The sequence below is a fragment of the Neoarius graeffei genome, chromosome 1 (genome assembly GCF_027579695.1).
Source record: "Neoarius graeffei isolate fNeoGra1 chromosome 1, fNeoGra1.pri, whole genome shotgun sequence".
NCBI lineage: Eukaryota > Metazoa > Chordata > Actinopteri > Siluriformes > Ariidae > Neoarius > Neoarius graeffei.
The window spans coordinates 83,301,768-83,328,605 of record NC_083569.1 but is presented as its reverse complement, the minus strand read 5'-3'; the positions used below and the strand labels follow the sequence as shown (position 1 = coordinate 83,328,605).

The 26,838-nt window shown below is 41.8% G+C and overlaps 1 protein-coding gene across 1 annotated transcript; it reads right to left on the bottom strand.

Moving 5' to 3' along the window:
• Positions 1–362: 362 nt before the first annotated feature.
• On the bottom strand, positions 363–25,113 carry zgc:101810 (uncharacterized protein LOC493612 homolog). Its single transcript, XM_060940862.1, has 8 exons — positions 24,902–25,113; positions 21,970–22,080; positions 7,335–7,623; positions 6,955–7,091; positions 4,689–4,838; positions 4,409–4,554; positions 1,366–1,498; positions 363–929 (listed from the first exon to the last, which is right to left on the bottom strand). The coding sequence occupies exons 1-8, from the start codon at positions 24,947–24,949 to the stop codon at positions 759–761; spliced, it is 1,185 nt and encodes a 394-aa protein (XP_060796845.1). The 5' UTR covers positions 24,950–25,113; the 3' UTR covers positions 363–758.
• Between the last annotated feature and the right edge of the window lie 1,725 nt (positions 25,114–26,838).

Sequence of the window (26,838 nt, the reverse complement as noted above, 5' to 3'; positions counted from 1 at the left end):
TGTCTAGTGGACAGTTTGTCCTTTGATGTGTACTCCCTGCAAAAAGGGAAATGGCACTGCCAGAAGCCACCCAGTAGGGCTTCACCAGGCATGTGGAAAAAATCCTAAAAGAAGGTGGAAAAAAACTCTACATCAGCATATCAGTGTCTTTGGAATGAAAACTGGGTCTAGTGCTGCAACATTTACAGCAACACCTGAGGCAGTTGCATCATAAAGGAGCTGATAATTTTTAAAGTATTTCCCTTCTCACCAACCAACCCCACCCACTCTGTTGAAAATGCCTGTTAAATCAGGAGGAGAACCAGAAGCTCAGTGCTGAGCTAATTTCTGCAATGGAAAATATATTCAAGGTATCTTTGAAATTATAAGCATGATTATAGTTTATAACTTTAAAACAATTACAGTAAAGTAGTAAAAGAACAGAAAATGATTACAGTAAGCAGAAAACTAGCAACTCAGCCATCAGTTAGAACAAAATTATACTGGACTCATCTTTCGACTCTATTACAAATACAAAACTTTTTTAACAACTTGTGCTCTAAAGCAATATTTTAGGCTAATATTACAATAATAGTGAGGTGTGGAAGTGTGGAATCATGGTTGTTTGGAGTTTGGTGATTTCATAATCAGGAAGAATTGCACATTTCACGATATTCGTATTTCCTCAGCTTTCTATTATCTATGTGAATGAATTGGTGCATTTGTGTCAGTACAGTGCTTGTGCATGAATGGATTTATATTTCTATGCAAGTGCTGGTTCATTTGGTTCCTCCACCAAGCTTGTCGAGCACTTTCAGGCCTTTCTCCTCATACTCAGCTCTGGACAACCAGAACGACTCTTTATCTTTCATGATGTTGGCCAGCACAGCTCCACCCATAAACACCATGTGCTTGCGGCGAGGGGGGTCCTCGATACGGATCTTAAACTTCTGCAGAAAGAGAAGTAGAGAAAGTGATGCGTGAGTAAGACAGCGAGTGTTCTGGGGTTTGATTATGTAGCCTGAAGGTGGGTGGAACATTCTTGCATAAGCAACTTTTTTGATCTAGTAATGATGTGTGCCTTAAATAGCTTCCTAGGATTAGCCATGTTCTTCTGAAGTGTTTATCAGTTGCTGTTACTTTCATAGCCTTGACATCCAGTTAACTCTATGTGATCTAACAGTTATTATAGATCATTTTACACTTTTACTATGTAAGTGAATATATATTTTTGATTACGTAGATGTAGCACTACAGCGGTTGGCATGATATAGCCCAAACTCTAACTTATAAACTGTTTGCATCTCCAAGTAAGTGATAAAATTAATTGAAGATTAGCTATCCTGTATGTTCAGGAGCTTTAATTATAAAACTGTGTTGGCGTACTGCAAGCTTTTCTGTGTCTCCTTTCAGCACTCTTTCTAGGTACAGCTGCTTAATCTCTCTTTCCAGGCGAGAGGGTAGCCCAGGATACATGGTAGTCCCTCCAGACAGCACGATATGTTTGTACAAATCTGCCCTGCAGAGGAACAGTATTAAACATGAATACAGTATTTTCAAAAAAAAAAAAGGGTCAAAAAAGAAAGGGTTCCCAAAACAGCAGTAAATGTCATGTGAATTAACTGCATGTCTTGTAATTGCTATTATACATTGGGTTTATCATAATAAGAAATTATATATATATATATATATATATATATATATATATATATATATATAAAAATATGGGATTATCAGAAATTTACAGCATTGAAATGTCATTCAGTACAACAACAGATGAATGTAATTCATATTTAGCAGTTATTCCACGAAATCGAGTCATACAGGAGCTGATAGCTATAAGCCATGTACGATGAGATTGAGTGGAATAACTTTTTTATTTTATCCACATTCACTGGATTTTGAGAAACAGAGCATTTTTATTTTTTGCCAATTCGATAAATAAAAACTATACAAAACGTCCGACAAAATAATTTCCAATTAGAATGTCAACAAACCAGAGAAATGACGGTAGCAATTTGTGAAAAATGCAATAATCAAATGAAAAAAAGATACGTTCTTACCATCAAATACTTTCATTCCATATTTTGTTGCGCTTTTTTTGTATTTTGGGGGGGTTGTTTTTGAGTAGAATTTTTATTTCATCCTCGGTTGGTTCAGCATCACGCTCCACCATTTTGTTTTTTTCTACTCATGGTATATAAGCTGATAGCCTAATAGTAGAATAGCCAATCAGAGTGCGAGATTGCTCATATCCAGTGAATGTGGATAGAATAATTTTAGATATATTACTTAAATAAGAATCGCACTGTTAGAACTATCAACAAGCAGTCGGTTATTTTGTGTTGAAATCTTTACATTTTGCTGTCACAGTTACATTTTCTGTAAAACATCCATCCATCCATCCATCATCTATAGAGGGTTCCCGCATGACGTCACCGCGCCGCAAGATTTCGGTAGTCGCCATATTGGAAGACCAAGTACACATCTATGCAAGTACATACATACATAAAACAAACTACACCTGAAATGTAGCCAGGGCCGGTTCTGCCCTAATCTGGACCCGGGTGCAACATCGCGCAACCCCCCCCCCCAAAAAAAAAAAAAAACACACCAGTCTAAATCAGGACAACCAGTGTTTGAACTACGGGGGTACTCGGGGGATCCGAGATCCCCTGAAACAGACATGAGATCCCTTGAAAACATGATTTGGGAAATGTTGGGGGGTCTCTAAAATATTGGCAAAATGATGTTTATTGACATAGCAATCGTGTGTAACGGGAAGCATTTGCATATCCGAAGTGTTGTGTTTACATCAAAGATAAAATAAACCGATATGACAATGACTGCTGCTGCCAGGTTGGTTGTTGAGTAGCCTGACTGTTTTTTTTTTTGTTCTTGCGTGTGGTATCATTGTTGACACGAGGTTGTTTTTTGAACATGCCAATGCGGACACGATTTCCCCTGATGAGTTATGACTTCAGACGCATTGCGTGTGTGGAGGTGTGGAGTCCGTGTGATATGTGCGTAAGATAGGCTTCTCGTGTTTGGAGATCCGCGCTCCAAGACAAGCGCAAGCACCCCCCCCCAGGGAAAAAAGGGACCCCCCGAAAATATCAGCATAGTTCGAACACTGAGGACAACCATCACATAACTATAACTATAAACATTTTATATCAACTATTTTAACTAAATGGGCTATAATAAATAAGCCTGCAGGCAGCCACGGCAGGCTGCCTCAGAAAAGTAACCATTTGTCCTACCTTAACTCGTTTTGCTTTTTCTGCCTCCTTTTTTGTATTTTCGACCCTGCATTTATTTTCTTTCCTTTTCTGAAAACCCGATTTGTGTCCAGACATTTTGTTCTGCTACCAACGAACTAACTCGTCAGGTCTCGTCTCTCGAGTCCGCGATGAAGGGCAACAATTGATACATTTTTACAAACAGCCAATAAACAGCCAATAGGGAGGTTGCAACGTTCAGGCTCTCCTTTGCTCACAGACACTCAGTAATGCACTTATTCTCTGTCTCCTGGCAGAAAGCTCCTTGGTTTGCTTGTGTCTCAATCACAGCTGGTATTCTGTAGAAAGACTTCTTTTCACCTTTCCCATCAGCTTTGTTGGAACACCCTAACACAGCACAAAAGTTTACCATTGTAGGTTTATGATGAATCAAATGCCTCGTGGGTTTAAATTCCGCGTGCTGCCGTTATTTCCCCCTAATCACGAGTTTGTTGGTCTTCCAATATGGCGCAGGGTTTGTTTACTTCCGGTTTCCGGTGACGTCAGTGGGAAGGGTCTATAGCCACTTATCCTGTTCTACAGGGTCGCAGGCAACCTGGAGCCTATCCCAGTTGACTATGGGCAAGAGGCGGGGTACACCCTGGACAAGTCGCCAAGTTATCGCAGGGCTGACACAGAGACAAACAACCATTCACACCTACGGTCAATTTAGAGCCACCAATTAGCCTAACCTGCATGTCTTTGAACTGTGGGGGAAACCGGATCACCCGGAGGAAACCCACATAGACACAGGAAGAACATGCAAACTCCACACAGAAAGGCCTTCGCCAGCCACTGGGCTCGAACCCAGGTCCTTCTTGCTGTGAGACGACAGTGCTAACCACTACACCACCATGCCACCCTGCTGTAAAACAGTTCTTAAATTTCAAAAGAATGTTAATTTCAAGTTTGCTTTCCATTTATCCACTGTATGAAAGTGTCAATCCTGTTTTTCTTTGACCCACGACACTCATATTGTTTGTTCCTGTAGTAAAAACAGGGAAGTTGGGGGGTCTTTTTGCTAAGTGTCTTATGACCTTTTGAAAAAAAATGTGTGAATTAGGAGTTTGTATTCTCAGAGCACCTGAGACTAGATATGAACACAAGATGAGCTTAATGCTACTGTAGATGCCAGCTGTATATCTGACCTGAGGTCGATGTCAGCAGCCTGGATAGTGTTGAAGAGAAGCTCGGCCACCCCGACTCCCTCTATGTTGATGAGGTGTGGTTGGAAAAGTGCCTCTGGAGCCCCAAATCTTTCTCCACCAACCTTTATGTTGCGCCCATCTGGCAACTAAGCCAAAGCGATTGATATCAGACTTTGCACTTTTAATTTCACATGTACATATCTACAGCATTACATACCAGGTATAATTTAGTGCAACTCTACAAATTTCAGGACATAACATTTGTGTGTCTATGCTTTACCATATACGACTCCACCATAAACGTCGTCTCATTGGATAGCTTCTGCTCCTGTTCTATGTTGTAACCCACAAAGCACAGTTTCTCCTTCATCATCCGAACCGTCTCAAAGTCTGCCGTTTGGTTAAAGGCGTAGCCCCTCAGAAGCAACAACTGGCCATGTGGAAGGAAAAAGATCAACACTCAACACCCATATTCACCATCCACTAAGGTATTCTGGATTAATTCAGCCAAAATACTATGGCTTGCCATTCTTATATCTTGAACTGATCATGCATGGCTTCTGAGAGCTCATACTGTCATGTTCTGATGTCACTGTCTTTTGGGTGCATGGAGTTTTCAAGGTCAAAGAAATATGCCTGTGAAGGTTCTCAGTCATCCAGGTCATCATAAAATGTAGATACTAAAGAAGGCAACTGGACTTGCTTGAAATCCTTGAAGACATTTCACCTCTCATCTGAAAGGCTTCTTCAGTTCTGTCTGTCTAGTGGGGAGTTCCAGGTATTTATCTTCTAGTGGACCAAAAGCAAAGCTAAAGAGAGTTGTTGTGGTCACATGAGTCGTTGACCCTCTAAGTCATCCTGTAGGTTGTTAGGGTCACTGGAAGCTGGGTGTGAATGGTAATGGTCTGAGACACTACTTATCAGCCACCTACAATGCAGTCCTTGGCACACTTCCCAGAAAACTGAGTACACATCCACACCAAGGCCCTGTCCACACGGCAACGGATTCAGGTGACTCCGATACAATTGCTTATCATTTAGGCCTGGCGTCCACACGGCACCGGCGTTTTGGGTGCCCAAAACGCAATCTTTTTGAGAATGGGTTCCAGAGTGGAAAGATCTGGCAACGTTGCCGTTGTGAAGTCGTCTGGATGAGTAGAACGGATGGTTATTGTTTACAATGACATCACAACCACATGACTGTGAGTGCTTCACGCTGGGTAGAAGTGTAACGAACTTGATGCGAGTTGTCAACAAATCCTATAACTTGGTTCATGAAACGCGCTTACAAAATATTTTCACTGTGAATATTTATTGTGTAATGGTGCAAAGTGAGAGAGAGAGAGAGAGAGAGAGAGAGGGAGAGACTCTGCCCTTAGGGCAGAGTCAATCCCGCCAGCAAAAATAGGGAAAAAAAGGAGCCATCTCACCTCTTCAGATATTGGTTTAAGTCCTACAATACATTCCTCAAAAAGGGCGTAGAAGAGCAAATTAATCCATCAACGTGTAGCATTCAATTTATTCCGGACCATTAAAGACGCCGCCTTCCGCGTAGAATCATACGTCATCCTCGCCGCCATATTGGATAAGTCAAAGCGGAGAATAAAGATTCGTGTGCTGCGTTTAACTGTACCAACAGGTTTACCATCCAAACGAGATCACATGGGATTACCTTTCACAGGTGAGAAACAACAAATTAATCCATCAACGTGTAGCATTCAATTTATTCCGGACCATTAAAGACGCCGCCTTCCGCGTAGAATCATACGTCATCCTCGCCGCCATATTGGATAGGTCAAAGCAGAGAATAAAGATTAGCTGCATTTAACTGTACCAACAGGTTTACCGTCCAAACAAGATCACATGGGATTACCTTTCACAGGTGAGACTGGAAAAATACTTTTCATTGTATTTGGTCATTATAATGTAATTTTACGAACAGATTTTCCTGACTTTGTGGCTAATATGAAGTCTCGCGCATAATAGTTTATGCGCATGCGTCCTTACTTCTTCTATTGTTCTGGTGTCTCCGAAGGGACCGTCTTACAGCGCCCCTAGAGGTGTGGCATGTGTATTGCATCGTTTTCAGCAAGCGTTGCATTGCCATATGGACCTGATATTTTACTGATCGTTGCCCATTTGGACGCAATATATTTTTAAATAACATCTCGTTGCCGTTGTCATGTGGATGTAGCCCAAGACTCAGCTGACTTCAACGACTCACATGATGGTAGAGAGAGCCAACGACCCACAGATCACCCTCACGACCCTCTAGGCTGCTAACACCGTTCACACCTGGCCTCCAGGGACCCTAACACCTACAGGATGACTGAGAGGGTCAACAACCCATGTGACCTCAATGACTCTCCTTAGGGTTGCTTTTGGTCCACTAGAGGATAAATACCTGGAATGCCCCACTAGTCAGACAGAACTAAAGAAGCCTTTCAGATGAGAGGTGAAACATCTTCAAGGATTTCAAGCAAGTCTAGTTGCCTTCTTTAGCACCTATATTCAAAGAAAGCAGACAGTTAGAGAATGCAGCACACCTTGATGAGGTAGCGTGTGATGTCACGTCCTGCAATGTCGAGTCTGCGAGTGAGGTGAGGAAGGGAGAAACCCTCGTACACAGGACAGATATGAGTCACACCATCACCTGAGTCCACCACCACACCTGTCAGGAGACCTGAAACACATGAGCACAGGTTAGCAGGTAAACCTCGTACATGCACATTATTAAGCTTTAGATTTACATTTATGTTTAACCAGCTTAATTAGATATTGTGTTTTGTATATTCTAAGGTATATTTCCCTCCTGCTGGCTGTGTCACAGTTTACCTCCAGGTTCTCGGATAAAAAATTTTTGATAAGATATCCTTTCCTTTCCTCCATCACCATGAATAAGGTGTGACCTTTAACCCTGTCTCACCCTGTGCATAGAGTGTCAGCACAGCCTGGATGGCAATGTAGATGCTGTGGAACTTGTATGTCTCAAACATGACCTCTGCAATCTTCTGCCGGTTCTTCAGAGGGTTCAGTGGTGGTTCAGTCAATAGCACTTTACAGTTAGATGGATCAATGTTCAGACGTTCTGGTCCAAAAGTGTGATCCCACAGGTGGAGCATTTCATCCCAGTTACGTACCATCCCATTCTCCATGGGATAGGAGATCTCCAGCATGGAGCGGCATTCACTCGCCTCATCTCCCACCATAAGGTCCTACAGGTGGGATAATGTAGTTCATACACAGATTATAATGATGCTTAGAGTCATCTAAAACTTTTTTTTAATAAAAATTAATAAATTCCAAGACAATTGCCTATACTTTGACTCTCATTAAGACATTTACATTCTATTAAAGGGATGAACCAGGAAATTTTGAAATTATGGGGTTGTGAATTGTCATCATTAGATGTTTTAGACAAAAAAAATTAAAGGTAGACTGCCTTTCAGATTTTTCAAGTGAAGGTCATAAGAATTTTCCCTGGCACCCAATTATTTTTGTTTAGTGGACAGAAAACTACTGAATTCAAATCACAGACTTCCAATTTTATTAGTTTTTTTTTTAATAGAACAATTAATAAATTTAGGGCCACGTGGCCCTAAATTCTCCATTATTTTTCCTGCTTCACCATGATGCAATACAAGATACTACATTATGCATCACATGGTGGGCTTTCCCTGTTCACACAAGGCATTGTGGGATACAAATTTGAAACAGGAGAGAAAAATGGAGGATGTGAATGAAACTGGAAAGACCAACTACAGTAACAGAAAGCAAGAAGAAAAGACATTATGTTGTGAAGGAAAGGAAACGTAGGACCAAACTAATAAATATCGGCAGTCAGCGAGCACCTCGGTGTGATCAGCTATTCGTTTAGCGACAGAATGATGGAACTGTCAGTAGACGGTCAAGGTAAACCTGTAGATGGCAGTAATGCAACACTGGATGCCAGCTGCCATAAAACCCAAAAGAAGAAGATGAAGGTAAGCGTGTGCATGCACAAACGGACTTCCTCGGTTTGTTGACTGTGTGAAGCAAGCAATTTCATGCACATTATTTGCTAGGGAATACCCTCAAATTAAATAACTTCCCAGCCACAGAATGGCCTGATATTTTGTGAGATATTGCAAAAATAAACAGATATCACAATGACCAAATTTCAGAGGGAACTAAATTTCACCGATTTTATGAACTCGAAAGGCCATCTAATTTTAAGCAGACTTTAGCTTAAAAAAACATGTTAAACTTGTAACATCAGTCCGCTGGGCCATTTCCCCAGGTGCAGCCATACTAGATTAGCATTTTAATTGCTGATAGACACATGTAGACACAGATGACCAGCACCCGTTACTACCATCAGTCTGCAGTAAACTGGAAAAGTATTGAATGAAGAGTAATGGTGGTAATGACCATTGGTAACCTGTCTCTAAAATGTGTAGTAGGGGAGGGAAGCAATTTAACACCATCTATGTTTGCTGTGCTCTGATTTTCTTTTATTGATCAGGAAAATAATAGATGTATATTGGGGAAAGGTCTTCGATGTAAAAACTGCTCTGGATGTTGCCAGGTTTCCATTGCTGAAACAACTTTTTACTGCTTTGTTGTGCCTCCCACATACCAATGCAGATAGTGAGAGGGCTTTTTCATTGGTTAGGACAATCCATACTGAGTACAGAAAAAATATGGCTGCAGACACATTAACTGCATGTCTGCAAATTAAAATGAACTGTGATGAGGAGCTACAACTGCTACCCAAGCAGTGATATTATAGCTAGTGCCAAATCTGCAACATCTTTGTACAACAAAGAACACTCCTATTATATCTCGTCAAGATATTTACTGTTTAAGTCACCATATACTAACATCAATATGTCAGTTCTCACAGACACTTGGTTGCTGTATTTTCACACTGGTTTATTCTTCCCGGAACAACTCAAAACATTTGTACATAGGAGAGCATCCCCTACTGGTGTGGTGCAACCAACATAAATTGCCAATACATCACAACTCCTCCCCTCTTATTCAGTCAGGCTATCTGCTATTTCCAAAACTGTGAATACTGGTAAACAGGTATTGAGAGATGACAACATATAATTCGGTATATTAAATTCAAAAATCTGTAACAAACAGTACAGTGGGAATTTTCTCTTTTAAACAATATCCTAACTAAGGTTGGGGGTAGACTGCCCCATCACCTTGAGTGTGCCGAGGGATTATTTTGCCCTTTCTTGAGACAGCACTCTCTAACTGAACAGTCCAAGCAATTTATTAACAAGCTGTTTACAGGTTCAGTCTATCTGGTGGTTTACAGATCCGTCTTGGATATCTGTCAAATGTCTGTCGTGGGGTTGCAGTGTCAGTGTGTGTGGTGTCTGACTGACCTGGAGGCAGTGAGCTTGTTACAGGGACAGGGAGGGGTGTCTCTTGCATATCACCTGTGTCAGTCGTCACTGTCGGACTGACAGTGGTGGATGTTGGTTGTGGGTCAGCTGTAGACTGTACGATGCTGGAGTGGCAAGCCATCATCTGGTCTGCATGCCGTTTCCACTGCTGTTTCGATCCAACTTCGACCTGATACGACCTCAGTCCTGCTTGAGATGTAACTGTTCCAGTCATCCACTTTTCCTCCCCCTTCCGGTAGTCCCAAACCAGAACCAGATCACCCACACTGAATGTTCTGGCTTTCGCATGTGTGTCCCAGTAGTATTGTTGGGCCTCCTGCGCTTGATCCACCACTGCTGCCACACTCGGTTTCAATAGATCAAGACAAGTGCAAAGCTTGCGATGGAGGAATAGCATGGCGGGTGTCTCTTTAGTAGTGTCATGGGGAGCGTTTCTGTATTGCAGTAGGAAGGCATCAAGTCATCATTGGGTAGAAGCTGTTCCTCTAGATGACTTTAGGGAGTGTTTAAATGTCTGTACAAAACGCTCTGCCAAGCTGTTCGCCGCGGGGTGAAAAGGAGCTGAGCGTTTGTGCTTAACGCCATTCGATGTTAAAAAGTTGGCAAACTCCTCCAATGTGAATTGAGGCCCGTTGTCACTAACGAGGACCTCTGGTATTCCATAATGACTGAAAAGACCTCTGAGGACTTCAATAGTTTTTGCAGATGATGTTGAGTCCAGGGGCGGCATGGTGGTGTAGTGGTTAGCGCTGTCGCCTCACAGCAAGAAGGTCCGGGTTTGAGCCCCGGGGCCGGCGAGGGCCTTTCTGTGTGGAGTTTGCATGTTCTCCCTGTGTCCGCGTGGGTTTCCTCCGGGTGCTCCGGTTTCCCCCACAGTCCAAAGACATGCAGGTTAGGTTAACTGGTGACTCTAAATTGACCGTAGGTGTGAGTGTGAATGGTTGTCTGTGTCTATGTGTCAGCCCTGTGATGACCTGGCGACTTGTCCAGGATGTACCCCGCCTTTCGCCTGTAGTGAACTGGGATAGGCTCCAGCTTGCCTGCGGCCCTGTAGAAGGATAAAGCGGCTAGAGATGATGAGATGAGATGTCGAGTCCATCAAGATGACTTCAGGCCACTTGGAGTGGGCATCAATGATTACAAAAAACATGCGGCCCTCAAAAGGTCCGGCGGAATCAATGTGAATTCGCTGCCACAGAGCTGTGGGCCAGGGCCATGGGTGCAGCGGTGTGAGGTCAGGGTTCTTTTGACATCTTTGACAAGAGATGCAAGTCTTGCATCTCTCGTCGACCTGCGCATCTAGGCCTGGCCACCACATATAGCTTCTCGCCACAGCTTTCATCTTGACCATGCCAGGGTGCCCTACATGGAGTTCCTTTAGGACATGCTGGCATAACCTGGGTGGAACAATTACTCGATTTCCCCACATTAAACAACCCTGCAGTACTGAGAGTTCGTCTTTTCGTGTGAGATACGGTGCCAGGCTACCATCGGAGTCCTTGGCTGATGGAAAGTGACCGGTTGACACCATCTCCATAACCTGTGAGAGGGTGGTGTCCGATCTAGTTTCTCTTTTCACATCCTTACAATGGATCGGGAAACTTTCAATGTGATTAATCAGAAAAGTGCCAACTGTCCCTTGTTTCTTTTCATGCTGCACTGGTAGAGGCAGACGTGAGAGACCGTCTGCGTTACAATGGTCAGATGCACGTCTGTACCTGATGGTGTAGTCATGTGCTGCCAGTAAGAGTGCCCATCGCTGTAGTCTTGCTGCAGCCATAGAAGGGATTGCTTTACTGGGACTTAATATGGTTGTTAAAGGGCGGTGATCGATAAGCAAGGTAAAATTATGACCATACAGATATGAATGGAAACATCTGACTCCAAATATGATTCCTAGCACTTCTCGCTCAATCTGAGCATAATTTTGCCCTGCCTTACTAAGCATCCAAGAAGCAAAGGCTATGGGTCACTCTTCACCATTGGGCAGTTGGTGGGAGATGACTGCTCCAACGCCGTAGGGTGAGGCATCGCAGGCAAGTATAACTAGAAGCCTCGGATTATAATGTGTCAGAACACTTTTACTGGATAACTGCTCTTTTGCTTTGCAAAAAGCCTCATCACATTTCCTGGACCATTCTCACTTAGCACTCTTGTGTAGCAAAGCATTTAATGGGTGGAGAAGCATTGACAAGTTCAGAACAAAGTGTGCATAGTAGTTAATGAGTCCTAGGAAAGAGCGTAATTGACTTGTGTCGATAGGCACAGGAGCGTCCACTATATATTTTATATATTTCTGACATGTGGAAACATTGGAAAAGCCAACTTTATGTTGGCCTATCTTAAATGTTTTTTTTTTTTTTTTTTGTAAGTGTGTATTTTTATATGTATTATTTGGACCTTTGAGTCTGTAACAACAATAAAGTATAAGTATAGCTTGAATCTTGTCAGGGGACTTGTGGAGTCCTGCTGAATCAATTATGTGACCTAAGTACTCAAGTGAGCTCCTGAAAAACTCACACTTTTCCTTCTGGACTCAGAGACCGAATTTTTCAAGACGACTCAGTACTGCTTCTAGATTTCTTAGGTGGTGTACATCATCCTGGCCCGTGACGAGGATGTCATCAAGAAAACAGTGGACATTAGGAAGTCCTTGTAGCACTTGATCCATTATTCTCTGAAAAATGGAGGGAGCGAACATAATTCCAAACGGTAAGCGGTTGTAGCAAAACATGCCCTTGTGGGTGGTGATTGTGAGATATTTTCTTGAGTCTGTACTAACTGGTACCTGGAGGTAGGCCTGCGAAAGGTCCAGTTTGCTGAAACGGTGTCCACCAGACAAAGATGCAAACAGATCCTCAATACGAGGTATCGGATAGTGTTCAACACACAGAGCAGGATTTACAGTAACTTTAAAGTCTCCGCATATTCTCACACCACCATTCTTCTTAATTACAGGCACTATGGGGGTTGCCCAGTCACTGAACTGAACTGGAGAGATCACTCCCTGCTGAAATAGGCACTCTAACTCAGCTTCCACCTTCAGTCTTAATGCATACGGCACTACACGTGCTTTACAGAACTTTGGCTGCTGACCTGGCTTCAGGGTCAGCGAGGCTTCAAACCCCTTCAGCATTCCCAATTCCTTACTAAACATTTTAGCATGACGATTTAGGACATTTTCAAGAGTCTCACTAGCCTTGTGCCCAGTTCTCACTGTCTTGATTTCACGCCAGTCTAACTTGATGTTTCTTAGCCATTCACGGCCAAAGAGTGGAGGTGACTTCCCTTTCACAACATATAAGGGCAATCTCGCTTTCTGTTTAACTTTCACCCATACTTTAAACATTCCCTCTGGTTGCAGTAATTCTCCTGTGTAGGTTTTCAGAATGATATCAATCTTGCGTAAATGCATATGTGCAAATTTGGCTTCATATAACTCACTTGAAATCAAGGATACTGCTGCCCCAGTGTCCAGCTCCATATCAATCACCTGACCTTCAATCCTTAGCTTAATCATTATCAGAGACAATGCTGCATTTACTCTTTTAAAGGAACAGTCCACCGTACTTCCATAATGAAATATGCTCTTATCTGAATTGATACGAGCTGCTCCGTACCTCTCCGAGCTTTGCGCGACCTCCCAGTCAGTCAGACGCAGTCAGATGCGCTGTCACTCCTGCTAGCAATGTAGCTAGGCTCAGTATGGCCAATGGTATTTTTTGGGGCTGTAGTTAGATGTGACCATACTCTTCCATGTTTTTCCTGTTTACATAGGTTTATATGACCAGTGATATGAAACAAGTTCAGTTACACAAATTGAAACATAGCGATTTTCTATGCTATGGAAAGTCCACACTATAATGACAGGCGTACTAACACCTTCTGCGCACTTCAGCAGCGCATTGATACGGAGCTCAGATATCAATGCGCTGCCGAAGCGCGCAGAAGGTGTTAGTACGCCTGTCATTATAGTGCGGACTTTCCATAGCATAGAAAATCGCTACGTTTCAATTTGTGTAACTGAACTTGTTTCATATCACTGGTCATATAAACCTATGTAAACAGGAAAAACATGGAAGAGTATGGTCACATCTAACTACAGCCCCAAAAAATACCATTGGCCATACTGAGCCTAGCTACATTGCTAACAGGAGTGACAGCGCGTCTGACTGCGTCTGACTGACTGGGAGGTCACGCAAAGCTCGGATAGGTACAGAGCAGCTCGTCTCAATTCAGATAAGAGCATATTTCATTATGGAAGTACGGTGGACTGTTCCTTTAACCACCTTAGCTGGCTCTGTGTCACTAATTAGTGTTGACACCATATGCAGAGTCATATCAGAGTCTGAGTCTGATGCAGACTCCTTCTCGCTGTCCGAAGAGTTGGGCTCAACTTTGTGAATTTTTCCTTTAGTTGTACCATGGTATTTTTTTGGTTTAATTTTAATGTCCTGCTTTGGTTTTGTAGACTTTTGGTCACTCTTTTTGCTTCTGCAAACACGAGCTATGTGGCCTTTCTTGTTGCAGTTGTGGCACTGCTGTTCTCTAAAGTAACAGTCACGTTCATTGTGATTTGCCTTGCCACAATGAAAACATTTGTCACCCCCCTGTGGTGATGAAAACGACACAGCATGCACTTTCAGGGAACTTTTTAAGTGCTGTGATTCTCTTGTTACTGCTTCCATTGACAATGCCGTGTCTACGGCTCGTTGAAATGTGAGCGCTTCCTCAGTTAATAGTTTCCTTTGAATATTTTCATTGTTCAGTCCGCACACGAGTGTGTCACGCAGGGCATCTTGCAAATGCGTGCCAAAATCACAGTGCTCCGATAACTTCTTCAAAACGGCCACATACTGTGCTACGCTCTCCCCCTTTCCTGATTGCATTTGTGAAAACGGAACCTCTCCACAATTGAGACGAGCTGCTCCGTACCTATCCGAGCTTTGCGTGACCTCCCAGTCAGTCAGACGCAGTCAGACGCGCTGTCACTCCTGTTAGCAATGTAGCTAGGCTCAGTATGGCCAATGGTATTTTTTGGGGCTGTAGTTTTTGTAGACTTTTGGTCACTCTTTTTGCTTCTGCAAACACGAGCTATAGGCTTTGGAGAAAAATGGGCGTTCAGTGCATCCACCAGGTCTTTGTACGTTTTACTCCCTGGTTTATCCGGAGCCAGCAAGCTACGCAGCAGGCCATAAGTAGGAGCCCCCATAACACTCAAAAATACCGCTACTCGTTTTGCGAGGGGAACATCATTGGCCTCAACGAAATGTTCAAACCTTTCGACATATGTCGACCATTGCTCCAACGATTCATCGTAGGCATCTATATGTCCAAGAAGCACGGCCATTTTCGCATTCGTTGCCTCCTGTCGAACTTCGTCTGGGATCTCTATCGCTGCGCTCTCTTCGTCATCCGACAGCATCAGTGGGTTGCCTTACTACTCGTTGCCAAATTATTATATCTCGTCAAGATATTTACTGTTTACGTAACCATATACTAACATCAATATGTCAGTTCTCACAGACACTTCTGCGCACTTGGTTGCTGTATTTTCACATTGGTTTATTCTTCCTGGAACAACTCAATACATTTGTACATAGGAGAGTATCCCCTACTGGTGTGGTGCGACCAACATAAATTGCCAATACATCACAACTCCAAAAAGGAATAAGATAAAAATTCTTGTTATAAATTACTGGGAAGATTTTCAATTTAAAGGTGCCCTTCCACCAAAAACGTTTAATACTGGCTCTTTTTGAAATACCATAGTTCACTCCGAGTTGCATATGCATGCTGCATGTGAAAATGTAATTCTACTCCCATTCCCTGTATTAGCTTATGAAAGAAAATAGTCGGAAAAACGAGCGAATCTGAAAAAGCCCTACAAACTTGCATCACCTTCAAAAATTAGTATTCATGGCCTCGCCCACCTTGGCTTGTGACCGCCCACGGGAAAAAAGTTCAGATTTAAGCGCGAGGAAAGATAGCAGAGAGCCCATCTCGTCAGTAGCTAACGAAAAGGACCTAACAGCAAGTTGAAAACATGGCTGAACAAGTTCGTGCCTGTGTTATTTGTGGCAGTAACACATCAACGTTGCATTTCTTGCCCAAGATAGAAGAGGTGAAGAAGAAATGGTTGGAATTTATCTTTGGAACACCACCAGTGAAGTATAATGCAACGTTAGTGCTGTGTTCTGATCATTTCAACCACAGTTACTTTTCAAACTTTGGTGCCTTCAGTAGTGGTTTTGCTTCAAGGTTGTTTTTACTGTACCGTCAAGACGATCAACCACCAGCTCACAAGCTGTAAGTAAAACATGAACTTTTTGTTCGAAGGTTTTTGTTACAAAATAGCATATTCTCCACGTTAGCATGCATGACATGGTCACAAGCTAGGCAGGGATGAGAGTTTTCCACTTTTCGGCAGATTTCCGCTTTTTCTGAGTAAAAAATGACCTTTTTATATTATGCCAAATCCGTTGAGAATTTTTTTTAATTAATTTCGGGGGATTGGGGTATGTTCCTTCATGCTGTTCAAACTTTATTAACTCCAATGATGTTTACACATTATTTGTAAGTCGCCATCTTTAGTCTCATTTAAATCTCGTTGAATGTGATGTAAAATTCGTGTTATCTACATTGTTATTGGTCAAAACATCGATGTTGAGACCATAATAGCCAATCAAAACAGTTTTTACAAAAAGACACCCACGTCCGCTTGTTCTGACCCACTGGAGGTAGCATCACAGTGCTGTTAGCCAATCAGAGGTAACACGTTTACTGATTGCTGTTAGCCAATCAGAGGTAACACGTTTACATGTCATGAATATTAATGAGTAAGAGCTGAAATCCTGTCATTCTCCCGCCACCCACTCCTCCACCAAACTAGAACAGCCTGAAACAGGAGAACCACAGAATTTTTTTCACCAAAACCGGCTCACAGGGCATTCATTCATGCTAGAGACCACCGCACAATTAATGAAAAAACGATGCAATGAGACCTTTAACTTCATAATTTATTAATATTTTCACTTATCCTTGTTTACATAATATACTTGATGTGGTTCAGTCATCTTTAGTTTGATCTAACACTGCTTGTGGTGTCAACACTTTTTTCTCAAATGGAACTTTTACTAACCTTCATTTACTGTTTGACATGATTATATATAATTTATTACATGTAACCTACTATTTTAATTAACATGCCTACTTAGTACTGCTTATATATTTCAAGTAATTTTCTTTGGTCAAATGTAATATTGTAGGTGATGTCAACACTTGTCAAACAGAACTTTGTGTAATTTTTATGAACAATTTAATACATTTTATTTGCAAAATTTACATCAATAATTCTGGTATTACTGATACAATGTATATTAAATGATTAAGTTTATAGTTGTCATTCTCTTTAGTAGATAATTGTTTACCTGACTGTACATACAGTGGTGCTTGAAAGTTTGTGAACCCTTTAGAATTTTCTATATTTCTGCATAAATATGACCTAAAACATCATCAGATTTTCACACAAGTCCTAAAAGTAGATAAAGAGAACCCAGTTAAACAAATGAGACAAAAATATTATACATAGTCACTTATTTATTGAGGAAAATGATCCAATATTACATATCTGTGAGTGGCAAAAGTATGTGAACCTTTGCTTTCAGCATCTGGTCTGACCCCCTTGTGCAGCAATAACTGCAACTAAACTTTTCCGGTAACTGTTGATCAGTCCTGCACACCGGCTTGGAGGAATTTTAGCCCATTCCTCCGTACAGAACAGCTTCAACTCTGGGATGTTGGTGGATTTCCTCACATGAACTGCTCGCTTCAGGTCCTTCCACAACATTTTGATTAGATTAAGGTCAGGACTTTGACTTGGCCATTCCAAAACATTAACTTTATTCTTCTTTAACCATTCTTTGGTAGAACGACTTGTGTGCCTAGGGTCGTTGTCTTGCTGCATGACCCACCTGCTCTTCATGGACAGATATCCTGACATTTTCCTTTAGAATTCACTGGTATAATTCAGAATTCATTGTTCCATCAATGATGGTAAGCTGTCCTGGCCCAGATGCAGCAAAACAGGCCCAAACCATGATACTACCACCACCATGTTTCACAGATTGGATAAGGTTCTTATGCTGGAATGCAGTGTTTTCCTTTCTCCAAATATAACACTTCTCATTTAAACCAAAAAGTTCTATTTTGGTCTCATCCATCCACAAAACATTTTTTCCAATAGCCTTCTGGCTTGTCCATGTGATTTTTAGCAAACTTCAGATGAGCAGCAATGTTCTTTTTGGAGAGCAGTGGCTTTCTCTTTGCAACCCTGCCATGCACACCATTGTTGTTCAGTGTTCTCCTGATGGTGGACTCATGAACATTAACATTAGCCAATGTGAGAGAGGCCTTCAGTTACTTAGAAGTTACCCTGGGGTCCTTTGTGACCTCGCCGACTATTACACACCTTGCTCTTGGAGTGATCTTTGTTGGTCGACCACTCCTGGGGAGGGTAACAATGGTCTTGAATTTCCTCCATTTGTACACAATCTGTCTGACTGTGGATTGGTGGAGTCCAAACTTTTTAGAGACGGTTTTGTAACCTTTTCCAGCCTGATGAGCATCAACAACACTTTTTGAGGTCCTCAGAAATCTCCTTTGTTCATGCCATGATACACTTCCACAAGCATGTGTTGTGAAAATCAGACTTTGATAGATCCCTGTTCTTTAAATAAAACAGGGTTCACACCTGTGTCATCCCACTGATTGAAAACACCTGACACTAATTTCACCTTCAAATTATCTGCTAATCCTAGAGGTTCACATACTTTTGCCACTCACAGGTATGTAATATTGGATCATTTTCCTCAATAAATAAATGACCAAGTATAATATTTTTGTCTCACTTGTTTAACTGGGTTCTCTTTATCTACTTTCAGGACTTGTGTGAAAATCTGATGATGTTTTAGGTCATATTTATGCAGAAAGATAGAAAATTCTAAAGGGTTCGCAAACTTTCAAGCACCACTGTATAGTCCTTTTTAATTCAGTTGTTTTCTCTGGGATCTAAAATTTATTTTTATTCAGTACATGCTTATTTGATCCCTTTAACTCGATGCAGTGTGATAAATATGCCTATTACAATAGGAGTGTATAATGTGGAATAAAGCAATCGGTGCTTTGGATATTGGATTTTTTTTCTCGTGTATAAGGGCTCATGGATGTTTGTAAGGGAAAAGTACAGATTTTGTAAGGGCATGGGTAACTAAAGGTTGACATGTATATGCCGTATTAGCCAAAAAATTTAATTTTCCCGTACAAAATACGGGGAAACCGTATAACTTGACATGTATGCATGGCTATCCTTTGAAGGAACCAAGACGTTTGGCCAAGTGGCTTCATCAAGTAAAGCGAGAAAAATTTATTCCTGGAAAAAGCAGCAAATTGTGCAGTGAGCATTTTACAAAAGATTATTTTGTGGAGGACTTGTATGAAAAAATCACTTGAAAGAAGCAAGACATGATGCAGAAACAACAACTGAATCCAGACACGATCCCAACTTTGTTTCACCACAAAACAGACAGCACAACAGCATACCGTGTCATGCATCAAACGGATGGAAGATAAGCAGGTAAATATATTTTTACAATAAAACAAGCAATAAACTAGCCACTATTTTGTTTTGATTCATTTTCTAATACTGCATTGCCATAATTTTTGTGGAGAAATGCAAACAAATTGACTGAGAAGTCACGCTAGACCATAATATTATACTATAGTCTAATATAGCATGCACTTGTACACCTCCGCTGTGCTCGCGGAAAATGACATCACGCACGATGCAGTTATGACGGCCTCCCTGACAAAAAATATTCCCATCTATTTTGATCACTTTAGTGGTTGTATTGTTAAGAACAAATTCAACAGGCAGCTTTTTTATAAAGGACAGACATAAAGACCGACTTTTAGCTCGATTTGTTTACTTGCGAGATTTTCCTTTAACCACTCTTTACAACCATGGTAAGCAGAAAAGCATGTCAAAATGCACAAATAATCAATCCAAATGGTGGAACCTTGTTGTGGATCTGTACAACAGCAGAAAACCACATCAGTTTCTGCTCCTGTCAGTCAAAAAGAGGAATCTGAGGTTACAGAGGGCACAGGCTCACCAAAACTGGACATGAAAAAAAGACCTGGTAATGTTTATCTTCAGCTGTCCAGTTTCAGTGAGCCTGTGCACAGTGTAGCCTCAGCTTCCTGTTCTTGGCTGACAGGAGAGGAACCCAATGAGCCTACACACCTCAAGGTTGTTTCTTTTGAGATGTTTTTCTGCTCACCATTGTTCTAAAGAGTGGTTATCATTCACATTATTGTGATCTTGGTACATCATTTTTAAAAATATTTCACCAAGAACTCAAAGAATAACACTAGAACATTACAGAATAAAGTATCCCGCAGTGATGACGTTTATGTGATTAATCATTTTTTACCAAAATGCTAGAATATAGATAACATTTTGTACTTTGACCAGAATGTGCATGCCAATGAACTCCCCAAAACGATTTTATGACATTTAATAAAGGTTGACTTTAAATCAAAATAAATGCTGCCACTCCTTTTTTTTTAAAGTAAGTAAGACATTTGTCTCTCCTGTTTGACTGAACCACTGTTATCTATACAGTTTCATGGTTTTAAAAGTACATGGGTTCAAGGTAATGTTTCCATTTCTAAGACACACAAGTTACAAAGAGGTTAAGGTGTAATCCTAAAGCTTCTACATGTCAGATGTTTTACTTTAATAGGTTGTATTCAGTCAAATGACTTTTGCTTGCGAGTTTACTTCCGGTGAATGAAGTGGTGGTCAGGCAAACTAATTTGGCTGCCATTATACAGAGAGCTAGTGAAACCATCTCCGATTATTAGAGGCCAATACACGGTCAAGATACCGTCAGAAAGTTGCTCTTTGCAATGGGATACAGCCTTACACACTCAAAAAAAAAAGTTTTTTTTCCTATGAGTTGGAAAATTATCCATCCGTTGAGTTTCCCAACATCTCAAACTACCTGGTACTGCAGACATCATTCTACAAACAGATGAAAATCTGAAAGAGCATAGAGGAGAACAACTTTTTATATGTGGCTGGGTTAAAGACCTGGGGATCAGGACACTACAAAATAAGTCCTGTATCGTTTATGCCTGGGTAAGGAGGAATTTTTGGGGCTTTTTGTATGTGTCTTTGTGATGTTTGCTAGGACACTACAAGTCTTAGTATTGAGTGTAAATAAACCACAGCCGCTCAATTCCCAATTTTCCCTGCTCTTCTCTTCCAGCTAAATCATTCACAAAGATCCACAGAAACCTCTTTAAAGACCTGGGGATTGGTGAAACAGGACAGAGAAATTATCACGGCTCACTGTAACTGCATGGTCAGAGAAGCAGTTTCGTGCTCTTAACTCATGAGCTCTGCTTTTGTGTTTCCATGGATCATCTTGATTATCTTATCTCTCTAGTTCAGTGTAGGAGCCCAATCTACATCATCGCCCTTGTAAAGATTGATAGGGCATCCTGATAAATAAAGTGAAAACATACGCGTTAGTTTACAATATGGCGACCACGATCAAACAGTAAGCAAAAACACATCTGAGGACTGAAGTATCTCCTGAACTTCAAAACATCACGAAATAACAAAAAATGGTGAGAAGAGTCATTTGCGAATCCAAACGGGAAAAAAATCAGAGGAATTTAAAAATCTTTCACAAAGTGATCACTGCAAACTCGAGCATTCTTTGACTTCACTCCCTTTCATCACATCACTTCCTTTGCTCTTTCACTCTTTATCACTTTACTGGGAACCCAGAAGAAACTTTTATTAATTTCACGGTTTGTTTGATTCAAACAGTGCAAAACAACACAAGTGTAGAGCATTTTAGCAAGGCGCCCCAGTGATAGTAACACTTTGTGCACAGTGAGCTCAGCTGACCACCACGTCACATCTTGTGTATCTAATGAGGCGGATGTGACGTTGGATGCAACCTACGGTACCTATAATGCTGATGTGATTTGTGTAGTTATTCAGTTTGAGACAGGAAATCTCTCCTGAGGTAAGACTTTATAATAAAGCATTGTTATTGGATTTTGCCAGACTGTCAGACTTACCTTGATCACAATATTCCCCACTTTAGTGTCTGAGCGTATGACAGGACGTCCTACAAGTGCTGGGAAGATGTGCTCTGGGAAATTCGACCCAGCAAAACCACACTTGACAAACTACAAAATCATTAAAACAATGAGAGGAAACATTCATTACAGCATTGTAAAATAAAATCCATATTTCATGCCATTGTGGTAAGGGAACTGAAATCTTTTCAAGCAGAAGTAGTGTTTGTTCAGTTTGAAAGGAGTCCAAGTACAGTATTCATAAAGAAAGTACAGTTTAAGCAATGTATCCTGCAGTTCCCTCTCACCAAATGACAAATATATGCAACCTAAAATCACATATGTCTAACGGTGAAAAAACTTCGAATGTTCTCATCCCTATGCACTGCAGGGTCATGAATAAGGGCCTCTGCATGCTCTTGCGACAAGGCTTTCGCAGATAGCTTTTCGCAGACAGTTGTAATTTATCGTTGAGCGGGGAGTAATAGGCATGCGCGATGTTATTCACCGCCACAACGCAAGGGGGCGCGAAGTCGCGAAATCGCTAGGAGTAGTTGGTGGGTGTGGTTAGTGGAGTGTTTATCCTCCGGTTACTTATAATGACTAGAACTGGAGTCGTATAGATGTACGTACTTCCTCACTTCCTCAATCAACCGCTCTTCGTGCTGCTCCATCTTCGCTCGTGTTTTTAAAAATGGTGATCGTGAAAACAAACCAAACCAGGAAAATAGGGAAGTGGAAGTGCGTGTACAGCGGATGTAGAGTGGACCAATCAGAGCCCTCTTGTCTGCGACGCTGTCTGCGAGGCTTCTGCGGTGGTCACAATTTTTGGGAGGTGCGCGCAGAGCGTCTGCGAAGGTGGGGGGGTCTACGCAGACGCTATCTGCAATGCCGTCTGCGAGGACTGGGTTGTCAGCATAAATTGGCCTTAAAGGCCAATTTATGCTGACAACCCAGTCCTCGCAGATGGTGTCTGCGTAGCTCCCCCACCTTCGCAGACGCTCTGCGCGCACCTCCCAAAAATTGTGACCACCGCAGAAGCCTCGCAGACAGCGTCGCAGACAAGAGGGCTCTGATTGGTCCACTCTACATCCGCTGTACACGCACTTCCGCTTCCCTACTTTCCCGGTTTGGTTTGTTTTCACGACCGCCATTTTTAAAAACATGAGCAAAGACGGAGCAGCACGAAGAGCGGTTGATCGAGGAAGTGAGGAAGTACGTACATCTATACGACTCCAGTTCTAGTCATTATAAGTAACCGGAGGATAAACACTCCACTAACCACACCCACCAACTACTCCTAGCAATTTCGTGACTTCGCGCCCCCTTGCGTTGTGGTGGTGAATAACATCGCGCACGCCTATTACTCCCCGCTCAACGATAAATTACAACTGTCTGCGAAAAGCTATCTGCGAAAGCCTTGTCGCAAGAGCATGCAGAGGCCCTTAGTCTTAGTACCCTGCATCTTCTTTTTGAGAGAAATCTCTCTATTAAAGCCTTAACACAACATTCTCTTCTTCTCAGTATGACTTTTTCAGTGCTGGCTTCTTTCCTTCAGTCTATATTTGTGACACAAGTCAGAAGTGCCCTGACTTGCCTGAATTGGGAAATACATTCCTCAGCCTGCAGATTGGACATCTGCTCAAAAAGATACAGCAAGAAACAAACAGACAAAAACTTCAAGTGCAAAAATAATGCAGAGCAGCTGTTTTCCAAGTTATACAAAATGGTCTTGAACGACTAATAGAGTTAGCTGATAGGGTGCATACCATGTCAAAGAACTGGAGTAGACTGGAAATAAGCATATGCCTAACTCGTAATAGTTTTGCTGTTTCTGAAAATAAGGATGATTGCCAGAGAGCCCTTAGAGGTACATTATTATAACGCTGACTTTGGTGACTGACCCCTTGAAAATGGTTCCTCCAGGAACGATGACATTTCAGTTGTCAAGACAACGGAAAAACTAAAATACAAAAACAGAAAGATACATCACAATGCTCTTGTGCACAAAACAAAATGCTCTTGTATTTTAGTTTTTCCATTGTCTTGACAACTGAAACGTCATCGTTCCTGGAGGAACCATTTTCAAGGGGTCAGTCATCAAAGGGTTAAAGGATATTTTGGTGCATGTTCATGGGGAACTGTTCAATGTCAAACTCATGAAGGGTAATTTGGATCTTTACTGCTGTATCACTGAGGGTACTTTTCCATTTGTACCTTGGGCAGCACAATCTATTTTTTGTGGTAACTTTAATTCTGATTTTGTGAACAATTCCACTGACTGATGAAAGAATTGCATGCTCTATTTAACTGTCTGCAATGTTGACTTTTTTAATCCATGTGAGTATTTGGTATTTGTTCTTTAAAAAAAAATACTGGATAAAGTGCATAATATTTTACTTCTAAGATGTGAAAATGCCTCAAATATCTTAAAAATAGCTCCACCCGCGTCACCGGTTACCATAGTTACCTGGAGGCTGTATCAATGAGACTTCCGCATGTGACAGAACTTCCTGATTTTTTGACCAATCACAGTGCTCTGTTTTTCTGAACCACCTTTTAAGGCCATGCGGATATCCAAACCACAAGTTCCTCAGTGAACAAGTCCAAACACATCAGCACATTTTAACGCCCTTTACATGCTGTAATACACTTGGTGCAAAAAGACTGTGTACTATTTAATTAAAAAAAAGAAAACAAAAAAGAAAAACATGCAACCAACTTCATAAGGTGAAATATTAATGAGTTGTACACGTTGGTATCACGTAAACACTGCATCAAACTACCTTGAATACATGCATATGGATATTTACTTAAGTGTTGTAAAGGAAAGCACAATTTTATACAAGTGTGTTTTAATTAACGTCTTTCCCCACAACAGGTGGTATAGCCTGTGTGTGTGTATACAGTATATAAAATAAAGGAGCCTCACCCCAGTGCCATTATCACAGACGACCACTTTCCTCCCCGCGCTATCCATCCTCCCTCCAGCACAGGACCGCAGATTACAGCCTACAGCAGTGCAACTCTTCCTCCTGGAGCTGCAACTGTGAAAAAAGACAATCTGACAGAGTAACTTGTACCTCTCACTCACTGGATGCTGTAGAGATGTGAGTAGGACAGCAGTCACTCCCACTGACAACCCTCCACCCAGCCTTCTCTCTCTCACACACACAGGAAAAGGTGAGGGGGCAGTTTTCCACAATTTAAAACTATGCACAAGGTTTTGTTTTCACATCTGTTTTTTGCTGTTAGATGCCTTGGTGAGAATTTAAGCTTTCATATCCCTTGGCTGAGTGAGGAAGGGATCAATACACACTTTTGTTTACATGCTTGTTGATACTGATTAATATGGTAACACTGTTAACGCCTTAAACCAGGGGTTCTCAACCTTTCCTACTTTAAGGCCCACCTATACATACTTGTCACAAGTAAGGGCCCATTAAAAAAGACCCCCAATTATTTTGGTTCATCTATTCTATTACAATCTAATAATCTATTGTAAAGTGTATTAATGTAATGCAACATTACTCCCTGTCACAGACGGGTACCCAGGAATTATCTCATCTCATCTCATTATCTCTAGCCGCTTTATCCTTCTACAGGGTCGCAGGCAAGCTGGAGCCCATCCCAGCCGACTACGGGTGAAAGGCGGGGTACACCCTGGACAAGTCGCCAGGTCATCACAGGGCTGACACATAGACACAGACAACCATTCACACCTACGGTCAATTTAGAGTCACCAGTCAACCTAACCTGCATGTCTTTGGACTGTGGGGGAAACCGGAGCACCCGGAGGAAACCCACGCAGACATGGGGAGAACATGCAAACTCCGCACAGAAAGGCCCTCGCCAGCCACGGGGCTCGAACCCAGGACCTTCTTGCTGTGAGGCGACAGCGCTAACCACTACACCACCGTGCCGCCCGCCCAGGAATTAAATACAGTAAATGCAATAAAAACAAACTGTTTTTAATTGTAGGTATTTAAAACTGTATGGATGTGCCAGAAGCCAACATAAAACCCTGCATGCAGGACATTCTCAGTCAAAAGGGATTAATGATCCAAAAGTGGAGTCTGGTCCATTAACACAAGAATTTATTGCCATGTTTGTGTACAGCAAACAAGCAAGTTATTAAAACCAAGAAGTGGATATAGAAACCACTCAATGGGATAGATCCTTACATGCTAACAAAGAAGGATTTTTCCTACGAGTTGGAAAATTATCCATCGGTTGAGTTCCCCAACATCTCAAACTACCTGGTGCTGCAGACATCGTTCTACACAGACACACAGATGAAAACCTGGAAGAGCATGGAGGAGAACAACTTTTTATATGTGGCTGGGTTAAAGATCTGGGGATCAGGACACTACAATATAAATCCTGCATCGTTTTTGCCCGGGTAAATAGAAATTTTTGTGCTTTTTGTCCACGTCTTTGTGATGTTTGCTAGGACACTACAAGTTTTAATATCAGGTGTAAACACACTACAGCCGCTTGATTCTCAATCCTCCCTGCTCTTCTCTTCTAGGTAAATCATTCACAAAGATCTGCAGAAACACCTTTAAAGATCTGGATATTACGAGTATTATCCATCCATCCATCCATTATCTGTAGCCACTTATCCTGTCCAACAAGGTCGCAGGCAAGCTGGAGCCTATCCCAGCTGACTTTGGGGTAGAGGCGGGGTACACCCTGGACAAGTCGCCAGGTCATCGCAGGTTCTGACACATAGACACAGACAACCATTCACATTCACACCTACGGTCAATTTAGAGCCACCAATTAGCCTAACCTGCATGCCTTTGGACTGTGGGGGAAACTGGAGCACCCGGAGGAAACCCACGCAGACACGGGGAGAGCATGCAA